The sequence below is a fragment of the Mastigoproctus giganteus genome, chromosome 4 (assembly GCF_048544385.1).
Source record: "Mastigoproctus giganteus isolate SK-2022 chromosome 4, ASM4854438v1, whole genome shotgun sequence".
Taxonomy (NCBI): Eukaryota; Metazoa; Arthropoda; class Arachnida; order Uropygi; family Thelyphonidae; genus Mastigoproctus; species Mastigoproctus giganteus.
This window is the reverse complement of record NC_143578.1, coordinates 153756023-153773247: the sequence shown is the minus strand read 5'-3', so window position 1 is coordinate 153773247 and position 17225 is coordinate 153756023. Positions and strand designations below refer to the sequence as shown.

Genomic DNA, 17225 nt, shown 5'->3' with positions numbered 1-17225 from the left:
ATATACTGGGAGTCGAGTTATTACATGAGGACGCATAAGAAGAAATAATAATTGCCAGATTTCTATTTATCTATTTGTTCCATTTTAATGAAATTTTGAATCGTTGGACAAATCTTTTTATAGGACTCAAATATAAAATTTCATGAAAATCCATCCACTGGAGGTCGGTTGTCGGGATGGGCTGACATGGTGAAGACAGTAGGCGCATTATGCATATATTCTAACCGTTTAGTAATACGGTGTATGTAATAAATATCTGCGTGTTCGTCTCAATTTTTCAAATTATGAGTAAAATTGTACTTTTTGTGGCCATCTACGATGAATGCATGCTTCCAAGAGGTCGAAAATATATTAAAATGGTGCCTTTCTTAAATAATAATAAGAATAATAATACCTAAAGATAGATTATGGAAAATTTGGCACGATCTCAATATTCGGAGAGATTAATCTTCATTTAGAAACTGTGCGTCATATTAAACAAGATTCAAAAGTAGGCCACAAAAATTATTAAAACAGTTCAGAGTAGTTTTTCCTGTAATTTATTAAGCTCTGGCAATGATGCTGTGTAATATCAAGTCTGCATTAGAATCTGAGCGTATCTTTTATAAAGCGTGTGTTTTGGTCTTTTGAGTAATGTAGAAATAAAAACAAGAGGGAATATGGATATGTTTGGATGTAATGTTTAAATGCAACCTCTAAAGTATCGGAATACCAAACGATACTTGCCGGAGTTTAGAAATCATAAAAATAAATGGAAAGTCAAGTTGTTTCTCGGATTACTAAAAGCTCTCTGTGCAAGACATCAGGAAAATGAACTGTGGTTCCACAAAGAACCTTTATTCATTTCAGAATAAAGGAATTCTTTTGAGTTTTGTTTCTTTTTTAAAGTGCAAGCCGATTAGGGGAGGAAGGGGGGGAAGATCGATAGTCAGTGGTCACGTATGATCAGATTTCGTTTTTAAGTTCTGAAGTTTATCCTGGGGGGCTTAATGGACTTCGAAGTACCTTAAAAGACATCCGACAATTTCAGGAACACGGAGATGCCCGTTTTATCTGCGGCTTTAAACTAAAAGGGTGTAATGTGTACTCTAATGTATGCTTTTTACCCACTAAATAAAATAAACAGAACACATGTTTGCTATAACTCCAGAACTGTACAAAAATTCCCAATATTTTTTGCATCTAAAATAACTCTGCTGTTTCGAAAATTAAAGGTTACATTGAAATCTGCCCATGTATACCAACACTACTGTTATAAAAGCGCTATACGTCCCTCTGAAGCATTATGATATGATTATTTTGGCTGTTTATTTGTTCTAATACTTAATAATTTTAATTTTTCACTGCTTGCCGATATAGTTTTCAAATTATACAAAATACGTGATGTTTAAGGTAGCCCTCGGTGCCAGCGCAGTGGTTATAACCTTAGTCATATCACACCGAGTGGGTAAGGCCCGTGTTCGAATCCATTGAGATGGTATATTTTTAAAATTACGACCGATTTTATTGGGTGAGGGAGGAACGATTTTTTTTCTGGAAATTCTGGATTTTCATCCATCAAATTAAACCGACTATAAACTACACGCAGTTTACAGTCACAATATACCGAAGCCTCATAGTCCTTCTTGCCTTGGCACAAATATTTAAAAAGAAACATCAATAAGATTACTAAGAATAATACTGTAACGATCCCTGTTCGTTCATTTCCTTAAAACGTACCTTATATCTGCTAGTATAAACCAGGAAATTATATCACAGAGGACACAGATGAAGAAATTGGAATCGATTTCTTCAGTCGACTGCTTGGACAAATTTATCTGATTCATCGATTTATTTAAATCGTTCCCAGGCAGAACGAAAATCTGGGTTGACATATCTTGAAGTAGCTTAAGCTTCTGATTCGGCACGTTTATCCATTTATATGTCTTATCAGATAATCACTCTTCAATTTTACACATTGGGGGATAGTCACACACATGTGCGCGCACGATTGGAGATCTGGGAGTGGGCGAGAAGAGACATACCAGCGGCGACATCAACAATTGGTAGCGGTCGATATCGGACGATGGATGAGCAGAAATTCGCAGGCATCCCTAGCATCAGTCTTCTACAGGTAGTTGGGGAGTGCTTACTACGGGAGGAGTACGGTAATTGAAAGGTGGCGGCCGTCAAATGATGCCAGGTAAAATGAAATGTTTGGTTTTTCTGTTGCCAGAGAAGTACAGTTAATAATTATCGTAGTGCTGTTAAGCGCATATTTTATTGTGATGTGTTCGGATTGATAATTGTTGTATTAATCCATGTTGAATATAAGCTTGTCGTTGGTGTTGGAACCGCAAAATTCATCTGGATGTAGTTTCAAAGGACTACTTCGAAAAGTTTAACTATCACAGATATTCTAATTGTATTGTCCACCTAAATTTAATATATTTATTATTAGTGGAATGGAAAATTTTCTCCAAGAATGCATTTGGAAAGCATCGTATTTAAATCGATATGAATGAGCTCCGTGGTCAGCGAGTATATCGTATTTTCTCCTGTCGAATTCATGTATGTATTATTTAAGATCTTTAGTGAACAATATGTATACCGGCAATTACTTCAGTTGATAACTCGCCGGAAGTAATCATCGAGGTTTTCAGTGAGTTAGTACAGTAGGCTGCACAAGGGAGGGATAATGAGGTAGTCACTGTCTAACAGCAGCCACTTAAAATGACTTTGCTTAACGAAGATGAACATAATAGAGTTCATTCGCATTGCATTTCCATGTTAACAGAACATCGGTTTATATTATTATAGTCATCTAAGACAGAATGGAGATAAATTGCAAGAAGACATAATGCAATTTATTAACCCTCAGCAGGAACATCGGACTATTTACATTTAAAATAGGCAATAACGAGATTAAAATTGGAATTTGGCTAGACGGACTAATTCGTTACGAGCCTCCAATTCCTGAACATAATTCATAAAAGAGACGGATCATCAAAAGATGGTCTAGTGGAGCTCTTTCACTTGGTGCCGACTATTGTAAGGATTTGAGAGGTATAGGCCAATAATTTAAGGAGTAGTTACAGAATCAGATAACGTGAATTAAGTATGTCATTGTCCAACTGATTGTCCATAGTCAGCTTCATCATGGGTTTTCGCAGTGCCGTAGCAGAAGGGCAGAATTGGTAGTGGCAAAATGCTGTCGAGTTCAATGGAGGCACCATAAGACAAATTTTGCTACCGATAGTGTTAATCACTGGATTTACGTTTATATAAATCACTCGTACAGTTAGCATTACTGGGAATCTCGATATTTCCTATTTTAATATCATGAAAAGCGTCTTTATTGGTATATCGATATTGAATGCAGGTGCAAGAGATAGCATTTAACAGAAACCGACTGATATATAACGGGAAACGTGAGAAAGATATGAACGTATAGCAGGATGAATAGGAACCACCAGATCTGGTTCTGGGCTAACCTGTGTAAACTAATTCAATTCGGAAGACTTTCCTGACATGCAAGTAAATAAACGGAAGCTTATGAACTTTATTTAGTTTTGGTATTTTCTTTTAGAGACTTCAGTTTTAAAAGAAAAGACAGTGGTCCTTTCGAAATGATTTATTTCTCCCGTTGTTGAGCTCTTGCAACCTGTTGTTTCAGTGTGCAATACAAGTAAGCAGCACGCTAGATTGTCAGATAACGCACAGATGGGTTACACTCGTTTTATTAGCGCACGCTGCGAGAATTTTTTGCGCTGGCCTCACAGTACAAAAGATCAGTGCCATTGAAAGGACTTTTGTCGGTTTCTTTTTAAAGCCAGTAATAGTGGACATAGTGTTTAACTGTCAGCGGTACCAGTGGGCCCCACAAAACCGCGTAAGAGTCACTGTGAAGTAGCAAAATCTGCAAATGCCAGATGAAGGTGTGAGTAGTGTGGATATCGTGAATATAGTGTTATTGTGTTGTTCAGCTTGTCACTTAGTTACTGGAAGGCCCCTCACCAGCGAGGGGCATACCAGCATCCGTCCACGGCATGAGGAGCCGGACCAGGTCAGTAGAGGGACGCCTGTCAGGGTCTACCCCTCCTGCCAAGGATGGAGAGAGAGACAAGCCAAGAAATGAAGTAAGGATGGAGGAAAGGGAGATAAAAAGAGTTGAGAAATAGTGGGAACCACGGGGAGGGGTAAGTAAGTAAGGACAGCAAGAGTGCAAGTTGATGATAGAAACAGAAATAGGAGTGAGCGCCAAGAGATCGACAGAGAAGGCACTCCTTTCCAAAAGAAGGAGAGTGCAGGCACAGAGACATACCACATCAACATAGTGGTCTGCGATGAAATCCTACCCAAAAGGGTTTGCAATGGTCTTGCGGTTTCAAGCATGATTGTGGAAAAGACTAGGTTCAGGCGTAGTCCAGGCTAGTCGAGAGCCGGTGGGATGGCAGGTGTCGATGCAGTGGCCAGAGGGTGTCTTCTTCGCTTCAAGAGAGCTGTACAAAATTGTTGGAAGGCGCTAAAAGCTTCATTGCTTACAATCGGAATGGAGCGAATGAAGGCCTGGAAGGTTTGTCTGAAGGAGGAACTGTTGCCTGAGGTCAAGGTAAGCCACGCAGTCGGGCAGGAGACGAGTCCATTTTTCCTTCTGCCGCAGATACGGGTGTCATCTTCAAGCTAGCAATATATATACATGCAATTCTTTTGTTTCAACTTGTTTCCAATTATTAGTTATAACCGTATAGTGCATGACACAGACTTTTGATACGCTAGCCAAAAATAAATGAATGAATAAATAAAATAAAACTAATTATTCTGGAGGCGTTTATAACAGTGAAAATTCTCCCTTCTTTCATTTTACTCTCCCGCTTCAGAGCCTTATAGATTCCCTCTATGGTGCCTGACTGCTAAATACTGCAGCTTAGAAATACGGGTGCCCCTTTTCAGATCGCGCTAAGCGATCCATCTTTGAACATTTTCAGAATGCTCAATGTCCTTTTTAGTGCGATCATCATACTTAGACGCAGTATTCCAAGTGTGGTCTTAAAATGCGCTATACAGTGGGATTATATTCTCCCTATCTCTACAAACAAATGTTTTGATATAACTTCGATGGGATAACACCATGGGCTTTTCTGGCCGTCTTTCTGCACTGCTCTTAGAACTTCATGTCTGCGCCTATCTATCGTATCTCCCAAAATCCCCTTTTTTCCTTTGTTGTTTTAATTCAACCGCACTGAATTTATAAGTTATATTAGGGTTGCTATTCCCGAAGTGTTAGACCTTGAATTTTTGCATTATATATATAAACATATTTGCTACTTTTCTGACTATCCCTGAAATCTGTCTAAGCCATCGAGAAGGAGCGCTTCTTGGCGCTGATCATTATTTCTTCACACCATCGGCATATTCTTTGTCTCTGTACATCTCGACCGACTTATTCGATCTCCAGAGGAGTTCTTCTTCGCAATGAAAAATACCCTTTTGCGAGTATTTTTCATCCCGAAAATACAGCCGCCTGAAGAATACACACAATTCACAGGACTATATGCGAGTATTCTGAGAGTTCATGATTTTAGCAGCCTCGACGCTTAATTTTAAACAACCCAACCTTCAGTAAACTACTGTGCTAACCAAGACAGCATGTGATATCGCAACAATAACTTGAGGAGTTCAAGTCAAAGTATTGAAACTATTTTTCTAATGTTAAATCGCTGCTCTGCATTTGTAAAGACTCGACCACACGATGTAGCCAGTATATTTCTGGCTGTTTGCAGAGTATTGTGATAATATTTTTCGCGGTCTTCCCTCGTCAACCAGTTTTAACCCGCATGCATTCTTGAACTACAATCAACGCTCAGTGCAGCCCAGCTCAGACAGTCTTAAGTCAACAACATTAGAGGCTGTGCGCTGTTTGCAGACGTCAGTTTCTCGATCCGTAAGAACATGGACAGCCTCTTGAGACAAATTGCTTGAAGTAAAACTTCAAACAAATGTTACGGAGTGTGCTGTCTTAATGAAAAATGTCCGAAGTTCGAAACGTCTTCAGACATTCAGAATATTTTTTTTTTGCTTTTCAAATTGGTTTTCGTATTTTTAGTAGTTGTCGCTCTATTTAAAGGCTCAATTATTTTTCTTCTTACACTGTTGTGGAACTTCGAAACCTTGCTCAGCATTGTGCAGTGCGGATGTATAAGACGAAATTTAATTTATTTTCAATGTGGTTTTTGTAATTCCTTTGTAGGAATGAAATATGGAGAAATTCATTAAAATGTTAGAGAAATGCGCGAAGTTTCCAACTTTCTCAAACAATTTGACAGCTCATTTCAGAACGTGTTTTTTTGCAATCTGTCCCACTCTGGTCCTCTCTCTCGCTCGGATCACTGTTAATTAATTCTGATCCGGTCCTGTCTTTGATACGAAGAACAACAGATGTTATATTTAATTTAATTTTTACAATCGAGGCTCAGTGGAGTATTTTATTTGACTTCCTTTCTAAATCTGTTCGTAGATCTTGATTTTTTCAGCAGTCCATTCTTCTGTAGAGCGTGTTTATATCACGTGGGTTTACCGTTGAATTTTATTACTGACCTTTTTTACGTTGGCTTCGTGATGGAAGATACGTAGAATTTTTGAGGCAAAAATGAATTTTCGAAAATTCAGTTTATACCATTGGACACTTTGCATGCAAATTTTATAACCTTTGGATCGTACGAACGTATATCGCAAGAGCGACCGACGATTTCTTTCAGAACTAGCGAATGTTGATAAATTATCTCAAAGTGCGTGCATTGCTACAAGCTGGTTGGTTTTTCTGTTTTCATTTTAAACCATAAAATAGGCGCAAACTCCAACGTGGGCGCTAAAAACGCAGTTGAACAATTGGAATGTGCACGTTTTTAAAAAATATCATTAATATAAATATAGATGTAAATCTCATTATAACGAAGTAAAATCATCATAAAAAATGAAAATCAGCCCACCGGGGAGGCTAACTTAATTTTGAGTGCCGCAGAGTAATAAGATTCTGAGAATAAATCAATATCTAATGCTCTGAAACGCTGAGCAGATCTGCTAAAGAAGCGATAACGTAAGAATTTAGTTTCAGAAAACTTTGGAACTAGAAAGGTGGTCTTCTGTAATGGTTTGAAAAGAAAAGAAAGAAAGATTGAGACTTTCTAATAAATCAAGAGAATCAATCTTACCCATAGTCAATCTACTGACAAAAGTAAAGCGCAGGCATCCGCTTTCAATCTAATAGGCATAAGATCAGAAAAGTTGCTCCAGTTTTCATAATAAATAGAGAAACAGTCCCTACATTCCTTGTAACCTAAATGTGCCATTAAGTTCTTTTGATTTTCTTCTATTTTACAAATTATTATATAGAAGGTGACCAGATCAATAAGCGATATAAACCAAGAATTCCTGCCCGAAAATTGATTTCAGTAAACCCTTCTGAAAGTGAAGAAAAGTATCCTGAGCGTACATTTTATTCTAAGATCTTTTATTGGGTTCGGCTTGCTCAACAGAGTTTATTAAACATCTGCTTAATAAAGTTGAAAACGTTATTAATATTCAATTTCTGCATACATTCATCAACTGTTCTTACTCAACATCGTTTATCAGCAGTAGTCAATCTGAATTTCAGAAACCAATGATTAAAAAACGTACAGCGTGCTGTTGTCTCGAAAACTTTAACTAATACTTTGGACTGACCTAGAGATCATGGCCGGCTAAATCAGAAACACCAAGTAACGAAGTTATGAATTTCAGACTATTTAAAAAAAACACTGAAACTAGCTGCCACTCTCATATGGCCGTTTCGAACCTTATTGGGTTCTCGTCAGTAAGGACATAAGCGAAACAGAAAAATCAAATTAACAAACATTCTTACTCATCCTTATAAATACTCAGGGTGAAAACTATTTCCAACTAGATAAACTAGATACTAGAGATTTATAACCTGATTACTTGGTGTCCCTGATTTAGCGGGTTTTGATCTCTAAACTTGTCCAAAGTGTATTTATCTGAATTGCAATATGCCCACTTCTATAGAAACAAGGGGATAGCGAGTAACCGTGGAGAGCGCCATGAAAAGGAGTAAAAAGATCTGCGAGCTCTCCATGAAAGAGAGACTTGAATGCGCTATCAATTGTTCTGTCCAACTTGTATCCCAGGATGTAGTTTCCGAAGAGCTTCTGTACGACCTTTGAAGCATCTCGTGAATATCAAAACATCTTATCCTTTTCTTTCCGGAAAGTGTTCTTAAATAATGCCAATGTATCTGAATGACTTTATTTATTTATTTAAATCTAGGCACCGCAGTGAAAAGGGCACCGGCAGACAGAACGGAAACTGGACTGAACAGATCTTAAAAAAATATATTATTTTTCTTTATTCGCCTTATCATATTATTTCTTAAATTAGTATATACTGGGTAGTCACATTATTAGGTATACGTACCTTTTTCATAAAATGGAACGTTCCTTTATTAACAGTATCATCTGTTTATACCGTGCTATATAAAGCAGGTGCGCAGTTTCGTATGGGTGCTAAATACGTGCAGTTCAGTGCGAAAATGGACAAGCCAAAATATTTAAATGACTTTAAACATGGATTGTAGTCGGTGCCAGTATGAATATCTCGTAAACTGCAACCTTCTGGGGTTTTATCGTCTTTGGTGAATTGAGATTAGTCTAATAACCAAATAACATCCGGCCAGCAACGATCCTGTGGTCGGAAACTGCTCCTAGATACGAAAGGACAACGAAGGCAAGGCTTATAATACTTGTCAGTCAAATCACAATCGAGTTAAAACAGCCCTAACCAAATAGGCATTTCAGAACGCAGAATTCCTTAAACCTCTCACGGATGGATGGGGGTATCGCAGTCGATGACTAACTCGAGTTCCACTCCTATCAGGAAAATAAAAACAAGAAGTCACGGTTATGGAAGGCTCTGGGGCTCTGGATCAGCAAAGCTGGGGATTGGATAGATTGAAAAAACGTTGTCTGGTCTGACGAATCTGGCTTCTGCTATTTCGCACTTAGAGAGGACCACAATATGGTGAAAATAGCATGAATCCCTGGACCTATATTCCCAAGTGTCACAGTGCAGGCTTGATGGTAGCGGCGCATTAGTGATGCACATTGGGCCCCTGGCTATGAGTAGAGCAACATTTGGATATCATAAGTTATTGTAAACTGTTTCCAACACATCCCATCATGACTACAGTACATCCATCTACCAGTGGGTTCTTCCAACAGGATAATGCACTTTTATAATGCCACGTTACATTGCCAGAATTGCACATAACTGCTTGAGGATTGACCTACTGTACTGGCTTCCCCAGTCATCAGATCTTATTCCGCTTTAGCACCTGTAGTATGAGGTAGATCGAGCTGTTTTGAGTACAGATCCACAACCATCCAATTTGCAAAAACTCTGGAAAACAGTTGAGTCATCATGGACCAGCATCTCTGTGGCACGTGGATCTTCTTGGAATCCATACTACGACGAGGGCTCAGAGGAGCGACCTACTCGCTTTTAGGTATATATTATCTAATCAAGCAGCCACTCACTGAAATTGCCTCTCACTATCATGAATATGCACGATACACGTTTGTTCTATTCCGATTGGTTTTAATGCTTTATAAGAGAAGATTTTTAAAATGTCAAAAATAAGTTCTATTTGAAAATATATTGTATTTATAAAAAAATTACATATTTAATATTTACTTTTTTTCTTTATAACCTGCAATAGCCACATAGAATTAGAGGAGTTTACAAGATACAATTACACTTATTTTGTGGCATTATGTGGTATTCGAACACCAGGCATGCGTGACTCGTGACTTGGCCCTGGCCACTCAGCTGTGGCAAACATCCAGTCGGATTGGGATTGAGTATAATTATGATACTTAAAAGCATAAACATTATTTCCTGATGATTTCGCATCAAATTAATTAAATTTAATTTGATCATATGTGTTTTATTCCATTATTATTATTATTATTATTATTATTATATTAATACGGAAGCCGTTTTCTTGAGGCGGCTATTGTGAACGATAGGCCTAACCGATCGGGCTGGAAGTTGGTCTCAAATTGAAAAAATTTATTCCTAGGTGTGCAGAAAAATAGGAAATGTACAAATTCCGGATAGTTTTATTTTATGGGACGGGCCAGAAACTTTCCATAAAATACGATAATTTTGCAATAATTAATCATTCTTCCTTAAAGATCGGATTTTAAATATAATTTAAATATTAAAAACATTGCATTAGTGCTGAATAGAAAGAAAAAAAAAGAAATGTCCTACATTGTATGAAGACACCATTTCATTAGTTACATAGCAGCGGTAGTCGTGCTCACCAAGGCGAGTATTTTGCGCTCCCCCGTTAATAGTTAAAAATAGGCTGTTGTTGGGAAGTGGTGTAAGGCCCTCAAGGCTTACCGACACCGGGGGTGTTTTACAGACTCTGTAAAGGGCAGATGTGTAAAACGGACAGTTATCTACAATACATATTAATACGGAAGCCGTTTTCTTCAAACAGCCATTCTTTCTTCCTAGGCGTGCATTCGATGCATACTGGCTTATCCAGTATGCCGTTTTATAATAATAACTAGCTGTATCAATTCCGAAATTTTCGCAATGGATACAGCTAGTTATTATTAAAAAACGGCGAACGATAAGTACAAAAATAAAAATCCCCCAAGCTATCATTCAAAGCGTTCGGCTAATTCTTTGGGGAAATCTTATACTGCCCTTATTTAGGAATCATGAGATATATTGAGATTTTGCAACATTGTTTAGTATGAAACTGTAATTTAAAAGACAGGCGTATTTGGAGAGTTTCAGTTCACAATGTGTGTTGCTCTCAACCATTCTAAAACTCCTATTGTAATCCTTAAAAATTCGTAACTGTCAAATTTACCAAAAAATATCTTTAGTTTGATCATAGCTTTTCAGGTAAACGTACAGCCCATCTATTAGGATTGTTTCCTTCTGTAGAAGGCTTTGTGAATATCCATGGATTTGAAAGGATTCAAATCCTAAGGTGGGCATGGCTGTTCGTAACAGATTCAGACTTCGGGTTCGATAATATTTTATCAACTACATCACAGTATATAATTCTGCCGGAAACCGTTATCCCTTTGCCACCAACTTGTTTTGGCGTGCATTTTAAGATGCGTTTTTGTAGAAATAAACTAAAGGTACAATTTCTACCAGATGGTTTTTAATCATATTTATTCCCAAATATTTAATTTTTAAAAGTACAACGAGTGTATTTGAACACTAGTGTAGCTATTTGTGTGTAGTGGTGGTTTATCTTGCGTAGGGCGACTCCTGAAACTCTAGTTCCACTTCACCGTGGTATTTTATGATGATACAAAACGCTGTGATATGACCAGGAATGAGATTAATGCATGATTGTGCGGTGTGTGTGTGTGTGTGTGTGTGTGTTCTTTAGTTATTTCTGTCCACTTTGCTACAAAGGTCCGTTGATTCCAGGTCCATAAGGTGGGCCACCGCTAAACACGTACTGTCCAAATTGGACAAAAACAAAAAAGTTTAATATAAGAATAGTCGTACAATGAAATTTAAAATATGGTCCAGTAGTTTTGTTACACGCTCAAGTGACGTGTCGATGAGTGTTGGAATTCCCTCGGAAGCTTAGACAGTAAAATAATACAGGCACGAGTAAATGCAGAGCAAACTATGGAAACGAATTCGATGTTTTCCACTCATCCCCAAGTTTAACGGAAGGTGCAGAGAAACGCTTTGAACTCGTTATTCACTACCATCCCGAAAATATTTACCATCAAGAAATATTGTTGCGTATAAGAAGAGAATAGGAAGACACGATGATAGATGAACTAGGAAAATATTAGAATGGTATCCAAGAGGAGCTAGAAGAAAAGCTGGAAGACAACAACGGAGATGGACAGATCAAATTCACGAGTTCGTGGGTAGTAAATGGATGGCCATTGCACAAAACAAGGAACTGGAAAGTTGCTGGAGAGGCCTTCATCCTGCAATGGATTGAAAATAGCTGCTGATGATGATAAGAAGAAGAGTAAATATTATATAATAAAGATTATGCTGTAAATATCTGCATAAAGTTCCTTTTATCAATAAAAAATGCTATCGCGGCTTGTAAGTGAGTTCGGTTGCCATATTTGAGGGGAACTTAAGGGCAGTTACGTTCATTTTGGTAACGTTTTGCAAATTAAATATCCATAAATAAATAAATTTGCAACTGATTACAATTTAACGAAACAGGAATCTTAATATTAGAAGCTTACGTGCTACAACAAGAGAGAGAGAGAGACTTTAGTAAATAAGAAACTAATTTTGTCCAACCTAATTGGCGCAGCACAACTCGTCATTATCTTTAATAAAATATTTGATCTGAGCTCGTTAGTGCTGTGGGATTTCTCTCCGATGTTGATTAGTTTGAGACGTGTGCTGTGGAGTGGGTTGAGAAATTAATGTTTCATTTATTATGCGGTAGAGGAAAGTGGGGCTGTTTAGTATACTATTTTTCATTTTTGAATAAAAAAAAAGGTTTATTTTTTATAAAACATTATTGAATACTCCGCGTGGAATGAGTTGACACTTATTGACGCCTGAGACCGACTATTAAGTTTACTTTCTTGCATAATTTGCCACTTATAATATTAATATTAATATAAAATAATAGTGAGGAATAAAAATATAACGAAAAAGCCCATCGTAAAGGGAGATAAGAAATTAGAAAATCTATAACACGCAATAAATCATTTTCTAAAATTAAACAGTAAAAACCTTTCTTTGTTTTGTTTTTTTGCATTCTTTTTTTACCTTTTTTGGAACCATTGGCATTAGACTAGAAAGATATATAATAAAAATATTTTAAAAAATTTGAATAACAGAAATAATAAGAGCAGGAAAATACATTTTTAATAAATTTAAAAACGTGACGTTTTATAAGTACTCGTAAATATTTCTAAATTATTAATATTGCCAGCATTTACTAACCATCAGAAAACTGAACTAACCTTTTGCTCTTTCATTTGCATTAGAAAAAATAATGCAGTAAAACCATCGCGATGTAGCAGGATCGTTCTTATACGGTTTTCATTATGGTTTCCCAACCTTTTGGATACTATAGAAAAAGAAGTATGCACTGCGAATATAAAGTACTGTCCACAAAAACGGTTTCTGCAATGTAATATGTAGCATTTTGAAACAAAAACAGTTCTAAATTTTATCACCAGGAACCTAAACGATTTATCCACTCCAATAAATAAATTTGCTTTTTACGTGCGTTGTAAAACGGAATCACTCTTGGATTAGAGAAAATTCGATTATTTTCTTGTCGACAAGAATGGTGGTACTTTTTTTATTGCAGCTCCTAGAGCATATCAAAGACAGCAAAAAAAAAAAAAAGTCCCAAGGCTTCCTTGTTCGAGAATACTTAAACGTGTTAAAGAAGGATACGTTTCGAAGAAAGCCACTTAACTGCTACGCCCAGACTTCAACATCACAAGAAGTGATTCAAAAGAATTGAGGAAGTGTAACAACAACACGCTGATCACCTTGTATGGCCCGCCATGCACCTTGTGTGAGTGGTATTCTCTGCATAGTACGTTAAAGGCATAAAACATCGAAATGGATTGGAACCACGTGACTATAAAAGTTATGATTTCGTCCAGTGGATTATTAACAAAGTTGCTCAGGATCCATAATGCTCATTTAACAGCCTATGGATGTATGAAGTGCACTTTCACCTTAATAGGTCTGTGATAGGCAAAGATTGTGGACTTTGGTGTAGAGAAAATCCTCACGAGCTCGGTGAGGAATCACTCTACCTGTTAAGAGTTACAGTATAGTGTGGAACCATTAGCAAGAGACATGCACAGTTAACGACACACGATATCTTTAGCCTATTTCAAACCAAAGTGATCCCAGAGATTAATGAACGTGGTATACGCAGAAGGGTAATTTTTTTGTAAGATAGGACTACGCTCCATATTGATAATCATGTCAAACAGCTCATACGAGAGACCTTCGCGGTAATTTGGTTATGGTAATTTGTTCCATTAATATGGAAAATCTCAATTTACTTTAAATATCTTAGCACTACAGAAGAGTAAATTATCTGTCATTATTTTCCACATCCTTGGCCTTCAAAATCGCCCAATCTAACTTAAGTGACTTTTGGGTTTTTGGGATATCAGAAACGCCGTATTTACAGAGATTTCCCTTCATTTATTTCAAATTTGAAAGACGCAATTCGTCGGGAGGTATGAACATTCCAGGGGAGGGGGGGGGGGATCAAGGTAGGCTTCCACCTGTTTCCCAATGAAAATTTTCCGAAATTTTGAAGGGAACTGTAAAGAATATAATGCCCCATCTTGAACTGCTTATTAGAAAATAATGGAGGTGGAAACAAAAATTTGATCGTCAATAAAGATTGGCGAAAAATATACCTTTGTGCTATTTTTCTGACTTAATCTATGCACGCCTTTCTGGTGGTCAAATTTCTAATATTTTTTATTGTTTAAAAGAAATTCAATATACAAATTTCTATGAAAAAAAAAACTGTTTATTTTAAATAACGAGTTATTAATTTTAAAATATCGATTACTAATTAAGATGAAGGTTGGAAATGCGAGTTTTCGTTTGGAAGGTTTCATATGATTTTCTTTGGTGAAATAATAATAATAATGAGTCTATAGCTGCTAAAAATAATAATAGTCTATAAAAAAATAGATTAAAAATAACTACGCTTTAATGTATTAATTTGAATCAGTATGCCCTTTAAAAATACGTGGTTTTATATTAACAAGAAACATAATCAAAAACATTTGCTTTTGACGCGCATAGAAGTGCGTCAGAAGTGTAAGAAGCATGTGGATTTACTTATTTATTGAACGTGAATGAAAAGCAATAATTACAAATATATACCAGCATCTATTTACACTCAAGTAGTTAAACTAATTAGTCTTAATCGACTTTTCTGGACCTTTTTTTATGCTCTGCCATCAGGTCAAAAAAATGGGATACGAAATATAAATGGAAATTAAATGAAATAAGAAGCAGAACTAACCAAACATTAAAGTAACCGCGGTTATGAAAAATATAAATAAAATAATAAATAAAAAACCAATAAAACATACAGGTGAAATAAAACAACTTTATATGAATAATTAAAATAAAATTGCTGAAATAAATAGATTTCTTTGTTCTTATAAAAACGATCTATTGGCCAAATCGGGGCAGATATTAAGCTGATATTTTGGAGGGATTTTACATTTAAAACGAGGTTTGTTTTTGTTGAGTATAAATTTTTCCCAGAATGTGTATGGCATTTTGAGGATGAATAAACTGCGGTACGACTTCATAGCGAGACATCAAAAAAGACAATGTTCTGTGTTTTTATTATTCAGAGTACTTTGAATAAAAGACTTGTCGAAAAAAAAATATTGTGGACTCGACTCGTGAGACCGCAATGTGCTGCTGAATTTCTCTTTTAGGAGATGAGTCGTTAAGGAAAGAAGCATAACTTTTTAGAGAAGTGTTTTAGGATGGAAAAGATTGCTTTGGGAACTCGGGAGAGACCACGTTGGAAATTTGTTGGACAATATCGTTTCCTCCATTCTTAGGGGGATATATACACACATTGCAAAATTTTGCTAAAGTTCAGTGATAAGACGTTGTCTCTCTAAGGATGTATATGGAAAAACTGTTCTGCATGCTGTTGTATTCAGCAGGATGGGTAAAGTATATTTAATAGCTTACCATCACAAGAAATATATTGCAAAAATATAGTGCAAGGAAATCACAAGCTTTTGCAGCCAAAGAAATGACTGATAACAATTAATAATAAAAATAAATAATAAAAAGAAAATAAACAACCTATGCATTTCCCTCCTCATGGTAACTATCCAGGCTTTGAATTTCTTCAGGATGCAAGCCTCAATAACCCAGGAGATGACTTATTCCAATAATTAACAACACCCTGCGTCCAAATATCTTTGCCTTTAATTCGAATTTATGGCCTCTAGTTCTGGAATCATAACAGCGAAATTTTTGCCTTCATTCATTTTACTAGCCCCTCTTCCAGTCGATAAAGACCTCAATAAGGTGCCCTCTAAGGTTCCTGATTGCCAAACTCTTTAGCACCCATATACTGGAAGTTTCCTCAACGGGTACCCTTTTGAAAATTTTACCAAGCACGTTGCCCGTCTTTGGACTCTTTCAAGAATAGAATGTGCTTGTCATCGAATCTACCGATAAAATCTAGTCATTACACAAGGTTACCATCGTGATGCTAAATGTTCTAATTAGCAAAATATTTATGGTTTTTATTTTTGGAAGTTGATGATTGGAGACAATTTGAGATAGCAATTTTATGATATGAGCGGTTAACACTGTCCTATTTACAAGTATGTGATCAATCAATTTACCAGATCTACTCCAAATACGATATTTATTTTTTATATAAAATTTATTTTAGTACCAAGGATCACATGCCGTGTCATATTAGAAGCAGGACTACGTCAGTCACTAATTTAGCTGTAAATTCCGCAATGCGGATAAGAATATATAAGCTAAATCATCTGGGCAGTTTTGAAGTAGATCCCTGACTTATGCAGATTTCCAATAATCTTCTCATTAAACTAATGTTGAGAAAATACATTTCTTGTGGAAAGCAGTGAATACTCTGCTTTTATGGTTGCATTTCCAATAATTCTACATTTTATGTGCTGTCAGGGATTATTCAGTCTAAACGTTGTTCGTAGTACATGATCTTCCCAAGCCGATAGAAAGGGATGTCCATAGTGAAGTCGCTTTCATCCTTTTGGAAGGACATTGGTTTGAATACATTCATTAGCTTTTAAGAAGCTTTCGAATAGGTTTGAATTAGTTCGCCTCTGGCATAGGTCAAAGGATTTCTTTCACCCCGAGACGGGGATTTCTCATCCTCAACCCGAATATATAATTCAATTCCGTACGTTGATCGTTTCATACGCGAGGATAAAGTGTGGGGGATGGTTTGTTTGAGGTTGATTATTCTGGGGGGATAATATTTTTTTTTTTTATTATTTATTATTTATTTATTATTTATTAATAAATTTCTTTAATAATAAATCACGTTATCCTTCCAGACCCACCTCTTTTAACTTTGTATTTCTCAATTAAATTTCCCCCTTAATTTACCTCCCCTCCACGTTAACACCTGACTTGTA

At 36.4% G+C, this 17225-nt stretch overlaps 1 protein-coding gene across 2 annotated transcripts in view; it reads left to right on the top strand.

Moving 5' to 3' along the window:
* The window catches only part of LOC150087125 (dual specificity calcium/calmodulin-dependent 3',5'-cyclic nucleotide phosphodiesterase 1A-like), a 769106-nt gene that overhangs the window by 265403 nt on the left and 486478 nt on the right, over nucleotides 1-17225 (top strand). The window contains exon 1 of one of the 2 annotated variants that reach the window (XM_090371826.1): nucleotides 2111-2182. The exons of the other annotated variant lie outside the window; for it this stretch is intronic. Coding sequence (XP_090227952.1) covers nucleotides 2173-2182 — 10 coding nt within the window. The 5' untranslated portion in view covers nucleotides 2111-2172. Of the gene's footprint in view, nucleotides 1-2110; nucleotides 2183-17225 lie in introns of those variants that run through there. 2 annotated transcript variants of the gene reach the window in all.